This window comes from Astatotilapia calliptera, chromosome 2 (assembly GCF_900246225.1).
Source record: "Astatotilapia calliptera chromosome 2, fAstCal1.2, whole genome shotgun sequence".
In the NCBI taxonomy this organism is placed as follows: domain Eukaryota; kingdom Metazoa; phylum Chordata; class Actinopteri; order Cichliformes; family Cichlidae; genus Astatotilapia; species Astatotilapia calliptera.
The window spans coordinates 12,717,227-12,733,623 of NC_039303.1; the positions used below are offsets into that span (position 1 = coordinate 12,717,227).

General features: G+C 40.2%; 1 protein-coding gene across 1 annotated transcript; it reads right to left on the reverse strand.

Moving 5' to 3' along the window:
- Positions 1-2,168: 2,168 nt before the first annotated feature.
- Positions 2,169-15,460, reverse strand: gm2a (ganglioside GM2 activator). Its single transcript, XM_026184865.1, has 4 exons — positions 15,246-15,460; positions 9,800-9,952; positions 2,839-3,021; positions 2,169-2,694 (listed from the first exon to the last, which is right to left on the reverse strand). Exons 1-4 carry the CDS (start codon positions 15,339-15,341, stop codon positions 2,539-2,541), a joined length of 588 nt encoding a protein of 195 aa, XP_026040650.1. The 5' UTR covers positions 15,342-15,460; the 3' UTR covers positions 2,169-2,538.
- Between the last annotated feature and the right edge of the window lie 937 nt (positions 15,461-16,397).

Below are 16,397 nucleotides of genomic sequence, written 5' to 3' on the forward strand. Positions count from 1 at the left end.
AATTCAGTCTCAGCAAAAATAACTATGAAGCATTTTTATCATCATCTGTTACTGCTGCAGGTCTACACGTGACTCTTTAATGTGAACGCTCAGGAAATGTTTGGATGTGAAATGCTGCCATCTTGTGGGAAAACACAAAAGCACACATAAAAGCTGCAGTGCCCCGTGTTCGGAGATGATCACATGTCCAAAGCGAGTCCCAAAGAGCTTCTGAACCGGTCAACAACGGTTGACCTGGTGACCCGTAAATGTTTGGTGTGGCAGAGTTCACGAGGTTAGAGGAAGCCCAATGACAGTCAGTGCGTGCTGTTCATCTAATAGATCTTTGCCGCTTTGAGGTGTGTCTCCTGCTGCAGTCTTAATTCTTCTCCACAATGATGCAAAGCAGAGGCCGAATGGCGGCCTGCGTCTCCCTCATCTGGGAGGAGCCAATTCACTGTAGAGGACCAACTCCTGTAGCAACCTTACCTCTACCTAACAGAAACATCCTCTGAACTTTGTTTTAGTCATCGTGAACTAGGGCTGTGCGATATGACCAAAATCTCATATCCCGATATAAAACACCTATCGTCCGATAACGATATAAATCACAAAAATTTAACATTATCTGTAAATTCTGTGAATCTCGGGCAGCTGAAGTGTTTCCAGCTGGGCATCGTGTGTCTGGTGTCGAGTGTTTTACTGATGCATGAAACTACACATTTTTAGACATAAGTGGTAATGGCTGCCGTTTTCTTTGCGAGTATTTATTACACAGCGTGTTGCGGGGAAAAGCCTGTTCTAACGTTTGAGTCTAAGGTTTATTTTTTAGCACCTGACAGCTCTTTTTTGCTTGTCATCGGTAAATACTCTGCATACTCTTTCACGTGATTCAGTTTATTTTGAAAAGTCTCAAAGATCTTGAGCTTTATTGTGAAAGGTTTATGTGGAAAATAAACAAGCGGACACGTGATGGTTTTACCATCTTGTTGCTAACAATGCATAAAAACAGGTGCTTGTCCATCCATAGTATGGTTATATTAAATATAAGAGAAAGAGAGAACTTTAAGAAATTAATATAGCCACTACAGTGACCATCAAAACGATGAAAAAAATATTGCCATAAACAGTTTATTTTGCAACACCACGAAACAAACGATAGCATTAAATGAAACATTAGTCGTTTTTATCATCATCCGATATATATCGTTATATCGAACAGCCCTATCGTTAACCTTTTTTTCTGAGGTAATTGATTTTACTGCACCAGAAAAGCATGAATAGCTTATGTGATAAAGTTTATTTAAAGCTGTGTTGAATCAGTCAAATGTATAACAGCAACATTTCTCTGTGATCATCACACAAGAAAAATTTGAACTCTGATTTACATGAATCAAAGAAAGAATGAATCAGGCACTTAGCAACAACAAAGAGTTTTAAAAAAAAAAACCAAAAAAAAAAAAAAAAACCCATAGTGATAACAACAATAATAATACTAATAATAAGGTCATTCACAATAACTGAACAGTCAAAACTGGCTCCCAGTTAAAATAACACATGTGACATTATCCCAAAAAAGAAAAAAAAAAAAAAAAAAGCACAGAATGTTTAAAAATAAGAAATAAATTAGACAAATGTTAGCAGGTTTTTAGACAGTAGCACTAAAATTCAGTGAGCTGCAACATCATTTTGTTCCAAGTTTTGTCATGAGGACCGCTGACGGCTGAATTATGAAGAAATCATAAACAGACAGCCATCCCCTCCATCTTACAGTCTTTATTATTACAGGGGCAAGAGCTCCAGTGGTTATTCTTTATGTTAATGGTGACAGGTTTAGTTCCTCAGGACACATGAAACCAGTCAGACCTTTGGGGACTGACTGAGGTGCAGGACTGGTTGAATAACTGAAGGTTGAGATTTAGTTTTGCTTTAAGCTCCACTTGAGTCTAAAGAGATTGGTTTCTATTATTTCATTAAGAGTATTCATGTGATTTATTTCAGCATATTTATGCATCTCTGTCATCCATGTTTTAATCTATTTTCCTTCATATGAGCAGATCATTTCATACCTGTGATAATAATAACGTCATATTTCGACATAAAGGCTTCGCTTTTTCCTAATTAGTTTTTCTGTTACTGCAGGAGATGAAAACTATAAAAAGTTGATGAACAACAGGAACTTCAGTAGCTTTTCCAGCAATTAAAAGTAGTTTTAATAAAATTTCAGCTCCTGTAAAATCGTTCTCAATGGTTAAAAAGCACGATAAGAGGTCCAGCAGATACAGTGACGCAGTTTGTGTTCATACAGAGTGAAAGAAGAGCAGCTTGGATGCATCTTAACGTGGAGAAAACCTGTAATTTCACTAAAGAGAATGTTTCAGTGCATCACTGCGCCTGGTTTCGTACATTGCTGCAGGAGCTCATGTTCTGTGCGTTTCATCCCATAAAACCTGTTTTTGTTGTCTTTTCTTCTGATTATTATCCCACATCTCCCCTCCCTCATTGGTGAAAACTTTTTTCATTTCCCAGTTTTAAAACCATGAGGCTCCGGCTGACGGCTCAGTCTGAGTGGATGGAGAGCGTGACTTTGAGGCAGCCCAGCTCTTTGCCCTGACTGCCGAAGACCCCCTGAACCCGGTAGTCCCCGTTAGTCAGCCAGTAGGGCAGATCGATGTTGGGCAGGTAGAAGATTGACTGTGGCAACGTGTATGAACCCTGAGAACAGAGAGGGAGAGTCATGGTGTTTCATCATGTTTAAAGGTCACAGAGCTCAGGGCTCATGTTTCATCCCTAAATGGTTTTCTACACGTTTCAATCTCAGCTACTGAGAAGTGATCTGATTTGAAATCAAAGACTTACAGCTTTGAAGGGGCAGTGGCAGGGTAGGCCGTAGGTGTGAAGCGGTTCGGGACAGTCCTGACCGGGCGGGATCAGCTGGCTCAGGATATCGCAGGCATCCTTATAGTGACAACTGCCCACCTCATCCAGACAGGGCACCTTCACCCAGAAACCTGCCACCTCCTTCTCCAGAGTTACATTTAGCTAAAGATTGAGAGGAGACAGAGAAACAGCAGCACATGTGTTAAAAATGCTGCAGCGTCACCAGCGCCGTGCCGCAACCTTAATCCTGTTGAGAGGAAACGGTGATACCCGACATACTTCCATATACCTTTATCATAGCTAACGTGCAAGTGCTAGGTATTTGGTTTTTAACTTAAATCTACAAATCTGCAGGAAGCTTCAGTTTATTGCCTCAGTATGTGCAGAGTTTTGAAACTCCAGTTTCCTCAGCTCTCCACATAGCAGGTTCCTTCATCAGCGTGAACAAGACGCAACAACAGCCACATAAGCATGTCAGAATTATTTTCAATTTTACAAAAAGCATCATAAAAATAAGATAAAATAAAGAAAAACATCAGCAGGTTGAAGCAAACGTAAAAACTAAAAGTGGCCAAACATGATGCAGTGACCTTTGATTTGGTGAAGGTAGAATAGAACTCCTCATCACCACAATCGCCTCAGGTTAATTACCCACTGCAGCAAATCCAAGAACTCTAAAAGAAATTCTAGGAGACCTCGAAGAGGATCATAATCAGAGTTTTACAGTTCATGCTTATCACTGCACATGTGACAAAGAACAAGTTCTGCTGAGTGATAAAGTTTCTTTTCCCATTTCAGACGCATGATTGCCGCTTTACAGCTGGAAAGGAAAAAAAAACAAAAAAACAAAAAAAAAAAAAAACCTCCAAGTGCCTCTCACATCCTTAAACACACCATCACCACTACATCATGTTACACTACTCATTATATTACCTTCTAGCTGCTCTGTAATAAACTGTGACATAATCACCAAAAAAACAATAAAAACCTGAGGCCCCACACGACACAAATTCCCATCCTAATAAGGACACACACACCATCTTAGTTTTCAAATATGAACATGGAGCAAAGATGAAAAACAGCAGGCTTCAAAGCAATCGTCATGGTGATTCTACTTTAGAAACAGACTGCTCACACTGTAACAGGATCACTGTTATCTGCTGAAGATCAGGTGTAGCTGTGGGTTGTCTTTGTGTTAGAACGGTGTGTGTCTGCGTCAGCAGTATAATCCAGATAATTCACAGTTTGAATTTTACCGTCACGCTCTTGTCCTTTCATGTGATAAAAATAAAAGTAATGTCCACCATCGTCGTCCTCCCTGCACACAAACTGAAATCAGCTGATCGTAGCGACGTATGCATGAAGAAAACAACGTGGTTGGTGGTGTTTTGTCTCTCTCTTGGTTCGCAGTGCAGGTAAAGAACTTTGGTCACACAAGTAACCACATAATTGTAACTGTGTGATGTGATTACTGACTTTAGTCCAGCAGCTCATTATATTACTGTGATCCTGAAGAATGTAATGTGTCACTGTGTATCAATCATACACTGCAGTTTTTAATATTGCTGTTAAACATTAGAATATGGCTGTGTCTAGTTTGCAGAATGATTTAAATTTAAAAATCTTAAACCTGTAAAAATAAATGACAGCCCTGATCCGGGGGGTGTCCGTGTGTAGGCCTCACAGGAGGCAACTGGTTGTCTATTTAGTTATTTATTTGGTTAATATGTGTACAAATAAACCGATTGAGGAATGAAAGAAAAGAAAACTGAATAAAATCCAATAAAACCTGACTGCTCTGTGCCATCAGGTGTTTCTTCTAAATGCTTTATATATCTTGGCAAACCGGACAGTATTTTTATTCCTCTGTATCAAACACAGATTGGAAACAGGAAGTGGTTTTCATGCGTGCTTCTAAGTAAAGTTGAAATATATAAAGTAATAATACCTTTCTAATATTTCTGTCTCCTCATTCTGATGATATTAGCTCATTCATCTCTTTATTTGGCACATGTGACCATGCTTCACAGACAAGCTTCTGTTTTCAGTGTACCATTTAACCCAAACAACATTCTTTGTTTAATTTCATTTTCCAAGATTAAAGACTAATCAACGGCTTCAAGTCTACACCACAAGTTGCACACACATTCTGTAGATATAGATATATACATGAAAACTTGATGTTTTTTAATTTTGTTTAAAAGTTTTTCTTATTTCTCTTGTTATTTTTGAATGTTCAAAATAAATTCTATCTCACAAATAGGGATGGGTATCGTCTAGGTTTTATCCAATACCAGTACCAAACCGGTACTTTTGAAACGGTGCTTAAATGAAGAACACAAACTTCGTCCAAAAACCTCTCATGTTTAGCTGGGTTTTTTTGTAAAAAGATAACAATCTTAGCCTTTTCTGCAGCTACAGTGGGGCAAAAAAGTATTTAGTCAGCCACCGATTGTGCAAGTTCCCCCACCTAAAATGATGACAGAGGTCAGTAATTTGCACCAGAGGTACACTTCAACTGTGAGAGACAGAATGTGAGAGAAAAAAAAAAAAAAAAAAAAAATCCATGAATCCACATGGTAGGATTTGTAAAGAATTTATTCGTAAATCAGGGTGGAAAATAAGTATTTGGTCAATGACAAAAATACAACTCAATACTTTGTAACATAACCTTTGTTGGCAATAACAGAGGTCAAACGTCTACTATAGGTCTTTACCAGGTTTGCACACACAGTAGCTGGTATTTTGGCCCATTCCTCCATGCAGATCTTCTCGAGAGCAGTGATGTTTTGGGGCTGTCGCTGAACAACACAGACTTTCAACTCCCGCCACAGATTTTCTATGGGGTTGAGGTCTGGAGACTGGCTAGGCCACTCCAGGACTTTCAAATGCTTTTTACGGAGCCACTCCTTTGTTGCCCGGGCGGTGTGTTTTGGATCATTGTCATGTTGGAAGACCCAACCTCGCTTCATCTTCAAAGTTCTCACTGATGGAAGGAGGTTTTGGCTCAAAATCTCACGATACATGGCCCCATTCATTCTGTCCTTAACACGGATCAGTCGTCCTGTCCCCTTGGCAGAAAAACAGCCCCATAGCATGATGTTTCCACCCCCATGCTTCACAGTAGGTATGGTGTTCTTGGGATGCAACTCAGTATTCTTCTTCCTCCAAACACGGCGAGTTGAGTTTATACCAAAAAGTTCTACTTTGGTTTCATCTGACCACATGACATTCTCCCAATCCTCTGCTGTATCATCCATGTGCTCTCTGGCAAACTTCAGACGGGCCTGGACATGCACTGGCTTCAGCAGCGGAACACGTCTGGCACTGCGGGATTTGATTCCCTGCCGTTGTAGTGTGTTACTGATGGTGACCTTTGTTACTTTGGTCCCAGCTCTCTGCAGGTCATTCACCAGGTCCCCCCCCGTGTGGTTCTGGGATCTTTGCTCACCGTTCTCATGATCATTTTGACCCCACGGGATGAGATCTTGCGTGGAGCCCCAGATCGAGGGAGATTATCAGTGGTCTTGTATGTCTTCCATTTTCTGATGATTGCTCCCACAGTTGATTTTTTCACACCAAGCTGCTTGCCTATTGTAGATTCACTCTTCCCAGTCTGGTGCAGGTCTACAATACTTTTCCTGGTGTCCTTCGAAAGCTCTTTGGTCTTGGCCATGGCGGAGTTTGGAGTCTGACTGTTTGAAGCTGTGGACAGGGGTCTTTTATACAGATGATGAGTTCAAACAGGTGCCATTCATACAGGTAACGAGTGGGGGACAGAAAAGCTTCTTACAGAAGACGTTACAGGTCTGTGAGAGCCAGAGATTTTCCTTGTTTGAGGTGACCAAATACTTATTTTCCACCCTAATTTACGAATAAATTCTTTACAAATCCTACCATGTGAATTCATGGATTTTTTTTTCACATTCTGTCTCTCACAGTTGAAGTGTACCTCTGGTGCAAATTACTGACCTCTGTCATCATTTTAAGTGGGGGAACTTGCACAATCGGTGGCTGACTAAATACTTTTTTGCCCCACTGTATAGGGGATTTATGGTATCACTCTTGGCTGGAAGCAGTGCTTAATCAATGGGGGGAAAAAAACAAACAAAAAAAAAACAAAAAAAACAAAAAAACACCAACTTTGTCCAAAAACCTCCCATGTTTAGCCGTTTCCACTTTTTCTTTGGTCATTTTAGCCTTTTTGGCCAGGATGAAGGGAGTATCTGCCATCAAACAAGAAGACAGCCGCATGTAACTACGACAGTGTTTGCTAGTTCACCTTACGTGCATTAATTTAATAACGTGATGAGCCTACTCAACGTAAATTACACACAAACAACATTAAGCTACTGACCCAGAGAAGAATGGCTGCTGCTGCTGCCATCATCATCAGTCATCATTTCTGCTACACTGGCAGGGCTAGGGGCCAGGACTCTCCTCTTCGAGTTTTTGGGGGATGTTGCTAACTCTGGGTCCGATAACAGGCACCACACCCACAATAGATGTGCTCGATGTGAGCTCTTGCAGCAAGCTATCAAATACGGTGCATTTCTCGGCTTTTAAAAAAAAAAAAAAAAAAAAACAACGCTATGCGTCGCCAGGTGTTTCATCAGATTCAAGGTGTTACCTCCTTTGCACAGTATCACCTTAAAACACTTGTTGCAGGCTGCTGAGTTTGCATCTTTTGCTATGAAGTACAGCCAGACTTTGACCGCTTCGCCTTGGGCGTTTTTAATCTGTAGCTCTGCTCTAAAAGAACATATGTACCTGGGCCCGCCTACTAGGTAAAATGGTAAAATGATTGGCTAGAATCCAAAGTGTGTGACATCTCAGGAAAAAAAAAGCACCGAAATGTGCGCTGCTTTTCGGTCTGGTTACTACCGTTTATGTCAGAACCGGTGCCATACCGGTACCCATCCCTACTCACAAGTGACTAAAACCAAGACCCTTTCACTCCACATAAACTTTAACTGTCAAAGTGAAAGTACACGTGGGCAATGAAACAATAAAACGAGGAGCTGTTTCCTCAGGGCCGAGGTCTAACTAAACTCAATAACTGTTCAAAAAATACTCAATAACTGTACTCGATTTAGGGATAGGCACACTTCATTGGGACTTTGTAGGATTCTGACAGAGAGTCAGACGACTTTTTGCTTTGCCAAATAATAAGAATATTATACCAGACAGTTAAACCACTGTTGAGTAACCTTGTGCCTGTTACTTAAGTTAACCCTGTGGAGGATGACACTGCTATAAACTAGTCAGGTTTTTCCTAACATTTCAATACTTAACTAAAGGAATGAAGAGAAAGAATTTTGTCCGTTTCCATCAGCTCTAAGTTATTCAACCCACTCATTAATTAAAATCCATCAAGTTATTCACCTCAGTCAAGCATCAACAAAATATCCTCTAGTTTGCCTGCAAAATACAAAGAGTTATAAGTAGAGCTGGGCGATAGAACGATATGTATTGCGATATAACTTTTTCTCGATCAAAAAATGAAACTATTGCGATAGACCTCGCCGCTCTTGTCCTCTTTAAAAAAAAAAAAAAAAAAAAAAAAAGAACAGCCAATCCAAATTAAGTAGCGCAGAGCCGAACCAATCACAGCCGCAGCGTCGCGTCACGTGACTTGTTACGTACAGCACAAGTGCCAAGCCACACATGTGTATTTGTTTGGGAAGCAGCCAGCCGCCGTGCCGCCCGGGTAATGGAGGAAATGAGTGTGCCGACTAGAGAAAAATCAACCGAGAGCGTGACCGAAGGTTACCGAAAAGAAAATCGATGATGGTTCCAATGCCGGAGAGATTGTCGAACGGGAGAGCCATAGAAGTTCCTAGTGTGAAGGTATTTCGGCTATTTCAAGTCTGACAAAAAACAGTAGCGCGCACTATAAATTGTGCCGAAAGAAAGTCTGGAAATACAATAAACCGGTGCATGCTCAATCTCTGACTGGAAGCGCTAATTCGTCATTCGGCTTTTGTCAGACTAAAGTAACTGCTAAAACTGTTTGAAAAGCTAAGCTATACAACAAGGAGAGATTGAGAATTTCCTTTTAGTTCTCAGTTTATTTGATATTGACAAAAGTTAGTCAGTTTTGTCTGTTCTTCTGTAAAACAAACTAAGATTTATTTTTAGAATTAATATTTTGTTTCTAAGTGGAATTGACAATTTAGTCTGTTTTGTTTGTTCTATTTTGAAACTTAAACGCTTTAGCGGCTGCCTTTTGTGTAGTTTGCAATATTTGCCTTTATTTATCTGAAAAAGTCTCATGTTCCTTAAGTACATCTACCCTGTTGAACTTATTATGGGAAATAAATATTTAAGTCAAAACAAGCTGCTGATTATTTCACATTTTACTTGTGAGCAACGGCACATTAAAATCTTACAAATATAGTTATTTGGCTTATATCGTGATAGATATCGTTATCGCCTGAAATGGAAAAAACCTATCGTGATATGAAAAAATCTTATATCGCCCAGCTCTAGTTATAAGCAATATTAGGCACAGTTTTCTGATGAGTAGGAGACTCACAGTGCACATTTTAACCTTGAGATACTCGTTTGTGTTTGACCACCTGCCCAGGGTGTAGCCCACCTCTTGCCTGATGACAGCTGACAAAGGCTCCATCTCAGCTCAACCGGTTGATCCGGTTAATTTGCCTGTGTGTGTTTGGAACTTGTGAGTTTGTGAAGTGTGCTGAATGCAGCTCCCTCTAATGAAAAAAATTAAACAAAAACCATTTCAAACTGGGAGACATTTAAGCCCTTTGTTCACTGTGGCTGCGCTGAAAGGGAAGTGCTAAAACTAACAAAGTACCCTACTGCTTCCTTTAAAATCTGCTCCTTTTGATGTTAGTCATAAGTGAAAAATTATTTGTGAAACTCGACTGAAAGCATCCTCATGTCACTGCCATCCATAGATAAGCGTACTCACAGACAGAGGAGTGCCGAGTTCAACGGCCGTGGACCCAGAAGCGGAGGCTGTCAGATCACCTGGGATGGAGATTGGGTCTGGAGACATGGTGAGGGTCTTCAGCACAGCTGGAGCATCAGGCGGTCCGCAGTTCTTCCAGTCGAAACCCAAAACCTGCAAAATGCATAAAACTATGTTTAAACCTCAGATATTTCCCATCACGGTCAGAGCGTTCCCGCATTTCCGTACTCCAGGAAAATCAACTTGTCCAGACGTGAAAGCTGAGTGACGCAGTCCAAACAGACAGCAATCAAGGAATCATTGGATTCACGACTTTCATGTTTGTTTCTTGGATACTGCAGTGTTTTTCCTTTTCGTTTATTTATTTATTTATTTATCTCTCTCTAATGTTTCCATTGTGGATCCACTCTCTTCAGCTCAGTTTGTGTTTCCGGGTTTAGTTTAGAAGAGCTGTTACAGCTCGGTAGTCTCAACCCTGGACCTCGCCGAGCCCCCACACGCACGTGCAGTTTTAAGGCTCTACGACGACTCCGGCAGGTTTCACTGGTGTCAAGCCAGCCTCCAATTCGAGACTTGCAGTCAAGCCAGCCTCCAGTTTGTTTTACGTTCCCTGTGTATTCAAAGTATTACGGGAATGGATGTGGAAACCGGATTTCAAAATAAAAGCCAACTTCGAGTGAATTAACAGATATGTTAAGAACATAATAACATATAATTTAGGCTTTTTTTTTTTTTTTTTTTTTACAAACTCTAATGTTAGATCTATATGACACAGCCTTGTACCCTAATTGTGCCCTGTCACTATCAAGGCCATCTTATTTTGGATTTCAAAGTAAAAGCCCTGTGAATCTTCATTTTTGAACTACTCTTTCAATGACTTAATAATGCTCTTAAAAGCAAAAGTCGTATTTCCAAATACCATTTGAACTTTATATCAACACTTTCCAACCACAGTCTTTTTACAGTGATACCATATCAATATCAAGTCAGTCTGATTTTGCCTTTCATAGTAATGGCCCTTTGAAATTGTCCATAATTGACTTAATCTTCTAACGATTCAAAATGCTCTAAAATGAAAAATTCTTGTTTCCACAGGGTAATTCCACCTTAGATCAACAGTATACAGCCCCACAGTGATACCATATCAATATCAAGTCATTCTGATTATGCCTTCCAAAATAAAAGACTTTTCAATTTGCCCATATATGACTTACTCTTGGAGCGAATTCAAAATGCTCTAAGATGGAAAATTGCTGTTTCCACAGCATAATTCCACTTTAGATCAATAGTATCCAACCCCACAGTGATACCATATCAATATCAAATCAGTCTGATGTTGCCTTCCAAAATAAAAGACTTTTCAAATTGCCGATATACGACCTACTCTTTTAAAGAATTCAGAACGCTCTAAAAATGAAACTTGCTCTTTCCACAGGATGAATCCATGTTAGATCAAAAGTGTACATCCACACCATGGTACTACTTCAATTTCAAGTCATTCTGATTTTGCCTTCCAAAATAATGGCCTGTTGAAAATGCCAATAACTTACCTAACTTTCAGTGATTTCAAAATGCTCTAAAAAGGAAATTTTCTGTTTCCACAGGATAATTCCACTTTAGATCAACAGTATACAACCCCACAGAGATACGATGTTAAGATCAAGTCACTCTGATTTCGCCTTTCAAATTAATGGCCCGTCGAATTTGTCCATATGTGATATACTCTTTCAATTATTTCAGAATGTTTTAAAAATGAAAATTGCTGTTTCAACACATATTGGGTTTTCATTTTGAAAAGCAAAATCAGACTCAATTGATTATGACAGAATTGAATCATAAAGATGATGTAAAAGGAAGCTGAAATTGCCACTAGGTTGTAATTGATAGTACGTTTATATTTTAAGTCTGTGGAAAGATGTCATTCTAAATAAAGAAATTACAAAACAGCTTGCAAACCAACCATGACATCTTTCCACAGACTTAAAATATAAACGTACTATCAATTACAACCTAGTGGCAATTTCAGCTTCCTTTTACATCATCTTTATGATTCAATTCTGTCATAATCAATTGAGTCTGATTTTGCTTTTCAAAATGAAAACCCAATATGTGTTGAAACAGCAATTTTCATTTTTAAAACATTCTGAAATAATTGAAAGAGTATATCACATATGGACAAATTCGACGGGCCATTAATTTGAAAGGCGAAATCAGAGTGACTTGATCTTAACATCGTATCTCTGTGGGGTTGTATACTGTTGATCTAAAGTGGAATTATCCTGTGGAAACAGAAAATTTCCTTTTTAGAGCATTTTGAAATCGTTAAACGAGTAGGTCGTCTACGGGCAATTTGAAAATACTTTTATTTTGGAAGGCAAAATCAGAGTGACTTGAAATTGACATGGTAACATCGTGGGGTTGTATACTGTTGATTTAAAGTGGAATTACCCTGTGGAAACTGAAATCTTCCTTTTTAGAGCATTCTGAAATCACTGAAAGTTAGGTAAATTATGGGCATTTTCAACAGGCCATTATTTTGGAAGGCATAATCAGAATTACCGTATTTTCACGACCATAAGGCGCACTGTGCTAAAAGGCGCAGTCTCAGTTATGTGTGCCCTTACTGTATTTAACACACACATAAGGCGCACTGGACCATAGGGCGCATACAAGTACCGTATGCGTATTTAAAAATAAAGCGGGAGCAAACCTGAGTTCGGTACCTTACTCACATTTTTATTACCAGTAATCGTCATCATCAACAACACACAAGCATACAAGTGTGCATATTTAACAATAAAGCAGGAGCAAAACAAAGTTTGGTACTCACATTTTTATCATCAATCAAACCCATCGAAGTCCTCATCCTCTGTGTCTGAATTGAACAGCTGCGCTAAATCTCCATCAAACATGCCAGGTTCACTTTCTTCACTGTCAGAGTCACTTTCCGTGCCGTGCGGCTCCTCGGAAATGATGCCGGCTTTTGCGAAAGCTCGAACAACAGTGCCAGCAGACATGTTAGCCCAAGCATCTACAATCCATTCGCAAATTGTGGCGTAACTCGCCCGGCGCTGCCTTCCACTCTTAGTGAAACTGTGGTCTCCATCGGTCATCCATCGCTCCCAGGCCGCTCGCAGCCTTACTTTGAACGGGCGGTTCACACCGATGTCCAGCGGTTGGAGTTCCTTTGTCAGGCCTCCCGGAATGACAGCAAGCTCACAGTTCATTTGTTTCATTAGTTTTTTCACATCGGCTGTGAGATGGGCACGCATAGAGTCACAGATTAAGAGCGATGGTGATGCGTGGAAAAAACCACCTGGTCTCCTTACATACACCTCCCTCAGCCACTCTTTCATCATTTCCTCATCCATCCAGCCCTTTTCATTTGCCTTAATGATGATTCCTGCTGGAAACTTCTCTTTAGGCAAAGTCTTTCTCTTAAAAATCACCATAGGCGGCAGCTTCTGTCCATTAGCATGGCAGTCAAGCACAACAGTAAAAGAAGACTTTTCGTGCCCCGTTGTGCGTATCGCTAGCGTGCTGGTCCCCTTCTTCTCCACAGTGTGACTCACCGGGATGTCAAAAGTGAGCGGGACCTCGTCCATGTTTGTGATGTGGCTGGGCTGGATGTTTTTGTCGCCGATGTGTTTGCTGCAGTAGGAGCGGAAGATGGCCAGCTTTTCCTTATAATCCGCTGGAAGTTGCTGCGCTACCGTAGTCCTGGTCCGGATGGAAAAATGGCACCGTTTCATAAAAAGTGAAAGTGAAACTGCTTTTAGCCGAATGGTGACCGTCGAAACGCTTCTCCCGCTCGTTCTTTGCTCGATGATCCACCGCTCGGGCCACCTCGCCTTATGTCCGCGGAAACTCAGCGGAAACTCAGCTGCGTTTTCTTGACCTGCCGGAGCTTGTTTTCCAGCTTCCTCCATTTGCGAACCATCGATTCGTTAATCTTAAATTCTCTCGCCGCTGCTCGATTTCCATGTTCCTCCGCGTAGCTGATGGCCTTCAGTTTAAACTGTGCTTCATAAGCGTGTCTCTTTGCCATTTTCAGGGTTGCGCCCACACTTCACCCTTTAGCGTTCTCATGGTGTTCTCTACTACGTCCTCCTTACAACACACAGGGCGCACTGCGCTATAGGGCGCGCCGTACTTTTTGAAGAAAATCTAAGACTTTTAAGTGCGCCTTATGGTCGTGAAAATACGGTACTTGAAATTGATATGGTAACATCGTGAGGTTGCATACTGTTGACCTAAAGTGAAATTATCCTGTGGAAACAGCAATTTTCACTTTTAGAGCATTTTGAAATCTTTAAAAGAGTAGGTCATATCTTGGCAATTTGAAAAGTCTTTTATTTTGGAAGGCATAATCAGAATGACTTGATATTAATATGGTATCACTGTGGGGCTGTATACTGTTGATCTGGAGTGGAATTATCCTGTGGAAACACGAAATTTCCATTTTAGAGCATTTTGAAATCACTGAAAGTTAGGTCAATTATGGACAATTTAAAAAGGCTTTTATTTTGGAAGGCATAATCAGAATGACTTGATATTGATATGGTAACATCGTGAGGTTGTATACTGTTGAACTAAAGTGAAATTATCCTGTGGAAACAGCAAAATTCTGTTTAAGAACATTTTGAAATCGTCAAAAAAGTAGGCCGTATATGCTCAATTTGAAAGGGCATTTATTTTGGAAGGCATAATCAGAATGACTTGATATTGATATGGTATCACTGTGGGGCTGTATACTGTTGATCTAAGGTGGAATTACCCTGTGGAAACAAGAATTTTTCATTTTAGAGCATTTTGAATCGTTAGAAGATTAAGTCAATTATGGACAATTTCAAAGGGCCATTACTATGAAAGGCAAAATCAGACTGACTTGATATTGATATGGTATCACTGTAAAAAGACTGTGGTTGGAAAGTGTTGATATAAAGTTCAAATAGTATTTGGAAATACGACTTTTGCTTTTAAGAGCATTATTAAGTCATTGAAAGAGTAGTTCAAAAATGAAGATTCACAGGGCTTTTACTTTGAAATCCAAAATAAGATGGCCTTGATAGTGACAGGGCACAATTAGGGTACAAGGCTGTGTCATATAGATCTAACATTAGAGTTTGTAAAAAAAAAAAGCCTAAATTATATGTTATTATGTTCTTAACATATCTGTTAATTCACTCGAAGTTGGCTTTTATTTTGAAATCCGGTTTCCACATCCATTCCCGTAATACTTTGAATACACAGGGAACGTAAAACAAACTGGAGGCTGGCTTGACTGCAAGTCTCGAATTGGAGGCTGGCTTGACACCAGTCAGGTTTCACGGATGAACCGTCCACATTTAGTACGTGAAGTCCCCTAAAACAGCACGGTGGGAGCTTCGGTGTGGATAAATAAAACCCGTACAGAGGCTTTGGTACCCGGCGGGATTTGGCTCACCTGTACGTTCCTGACGTTCTTCCACCCGAAGGAGCCGCAGCTCACCTGAGCTAAAGCGGCAGCTACGAGCACCGTTACCGCCACACGTTTGTCCATCCTCACGTTTGTGGCACAGTTCCACAGTGCCTTTAAACAGAGCGTCGACGGCTTATACCTTGCAGCACTTCCGTATTTACGATCGCGCTGACTGTAGTCACGTGACGAAACAGCACGTCTTCTTCTTTATATTGTTTATTGGCGGTTGCCAAACAGCAAAATGGTGTATTACCGCCACCAACTGGTGTGGAGTGTGAACAGAAATGAAAAATAAATAAATAAATACAAAATTCAAATCCTAGCAAACAAATCGGTCTGCCTTAAAAATTAAATAAGGCCTGATAACTTTCACTTCTCGAGTTCTTACGAAATAAATCAACCAAGTCCAGTTTCACTTTCATATCAGCAAGCTTTTCGATCAGTTGTCTTCTTTCAGCATCATATTTCTGACAGTGCACTGAAACATGCTCTATTATTTCTTCTTCTCTATTGCAGTCACACTTACTGTACGATGTTTTCCTATTAAAAACAACATACTATTCAAACCAGTGTGCCCAAATCTGAGTCAGGATATAATCGTTTACTCTCTCCTGTTCCTTCCTGTGCTTCTCATTTCGCCTGTTTTCCTTTGGATTTTTCGCCTTTTCCTGTCTTCTTCCCATTGCTTTTGCGACCTTTCTTTCATTTTGTGCTGTATTTTGCTCTTAATCTCTGTCCTACTGCCCTTATCATTTCCCTTAACTCCATGATGCAGTGGTACCCATAAGACAGTGACCATAAACCCCACCATAGTAACTCTTTATAACTGTTTGGTGAATCTCCATCAGAACATCAGGTCTGCAATCTGAGTGACTGCCTAGCAAACTAGCCAATGATGAGCTAGGATCTGAGTGTATCACAGATCTCAGTGGTCTTGGATCTTCAATCCACTGGACAGCTAACAGTATTGAAACCATTCATCACATCCAACCTTTGTGGGGGGTTTAAACCAGGAATTAAACACTGCTGTGGAAATTCAATGGTGCTCAGATGTCAGAGTGAAATTTGGATAAAAAAAATTTAAAAAAAGATTTTTTTAAAGTTGTGTTTGTTCTCTGTGCAGTGAAATACATCCAA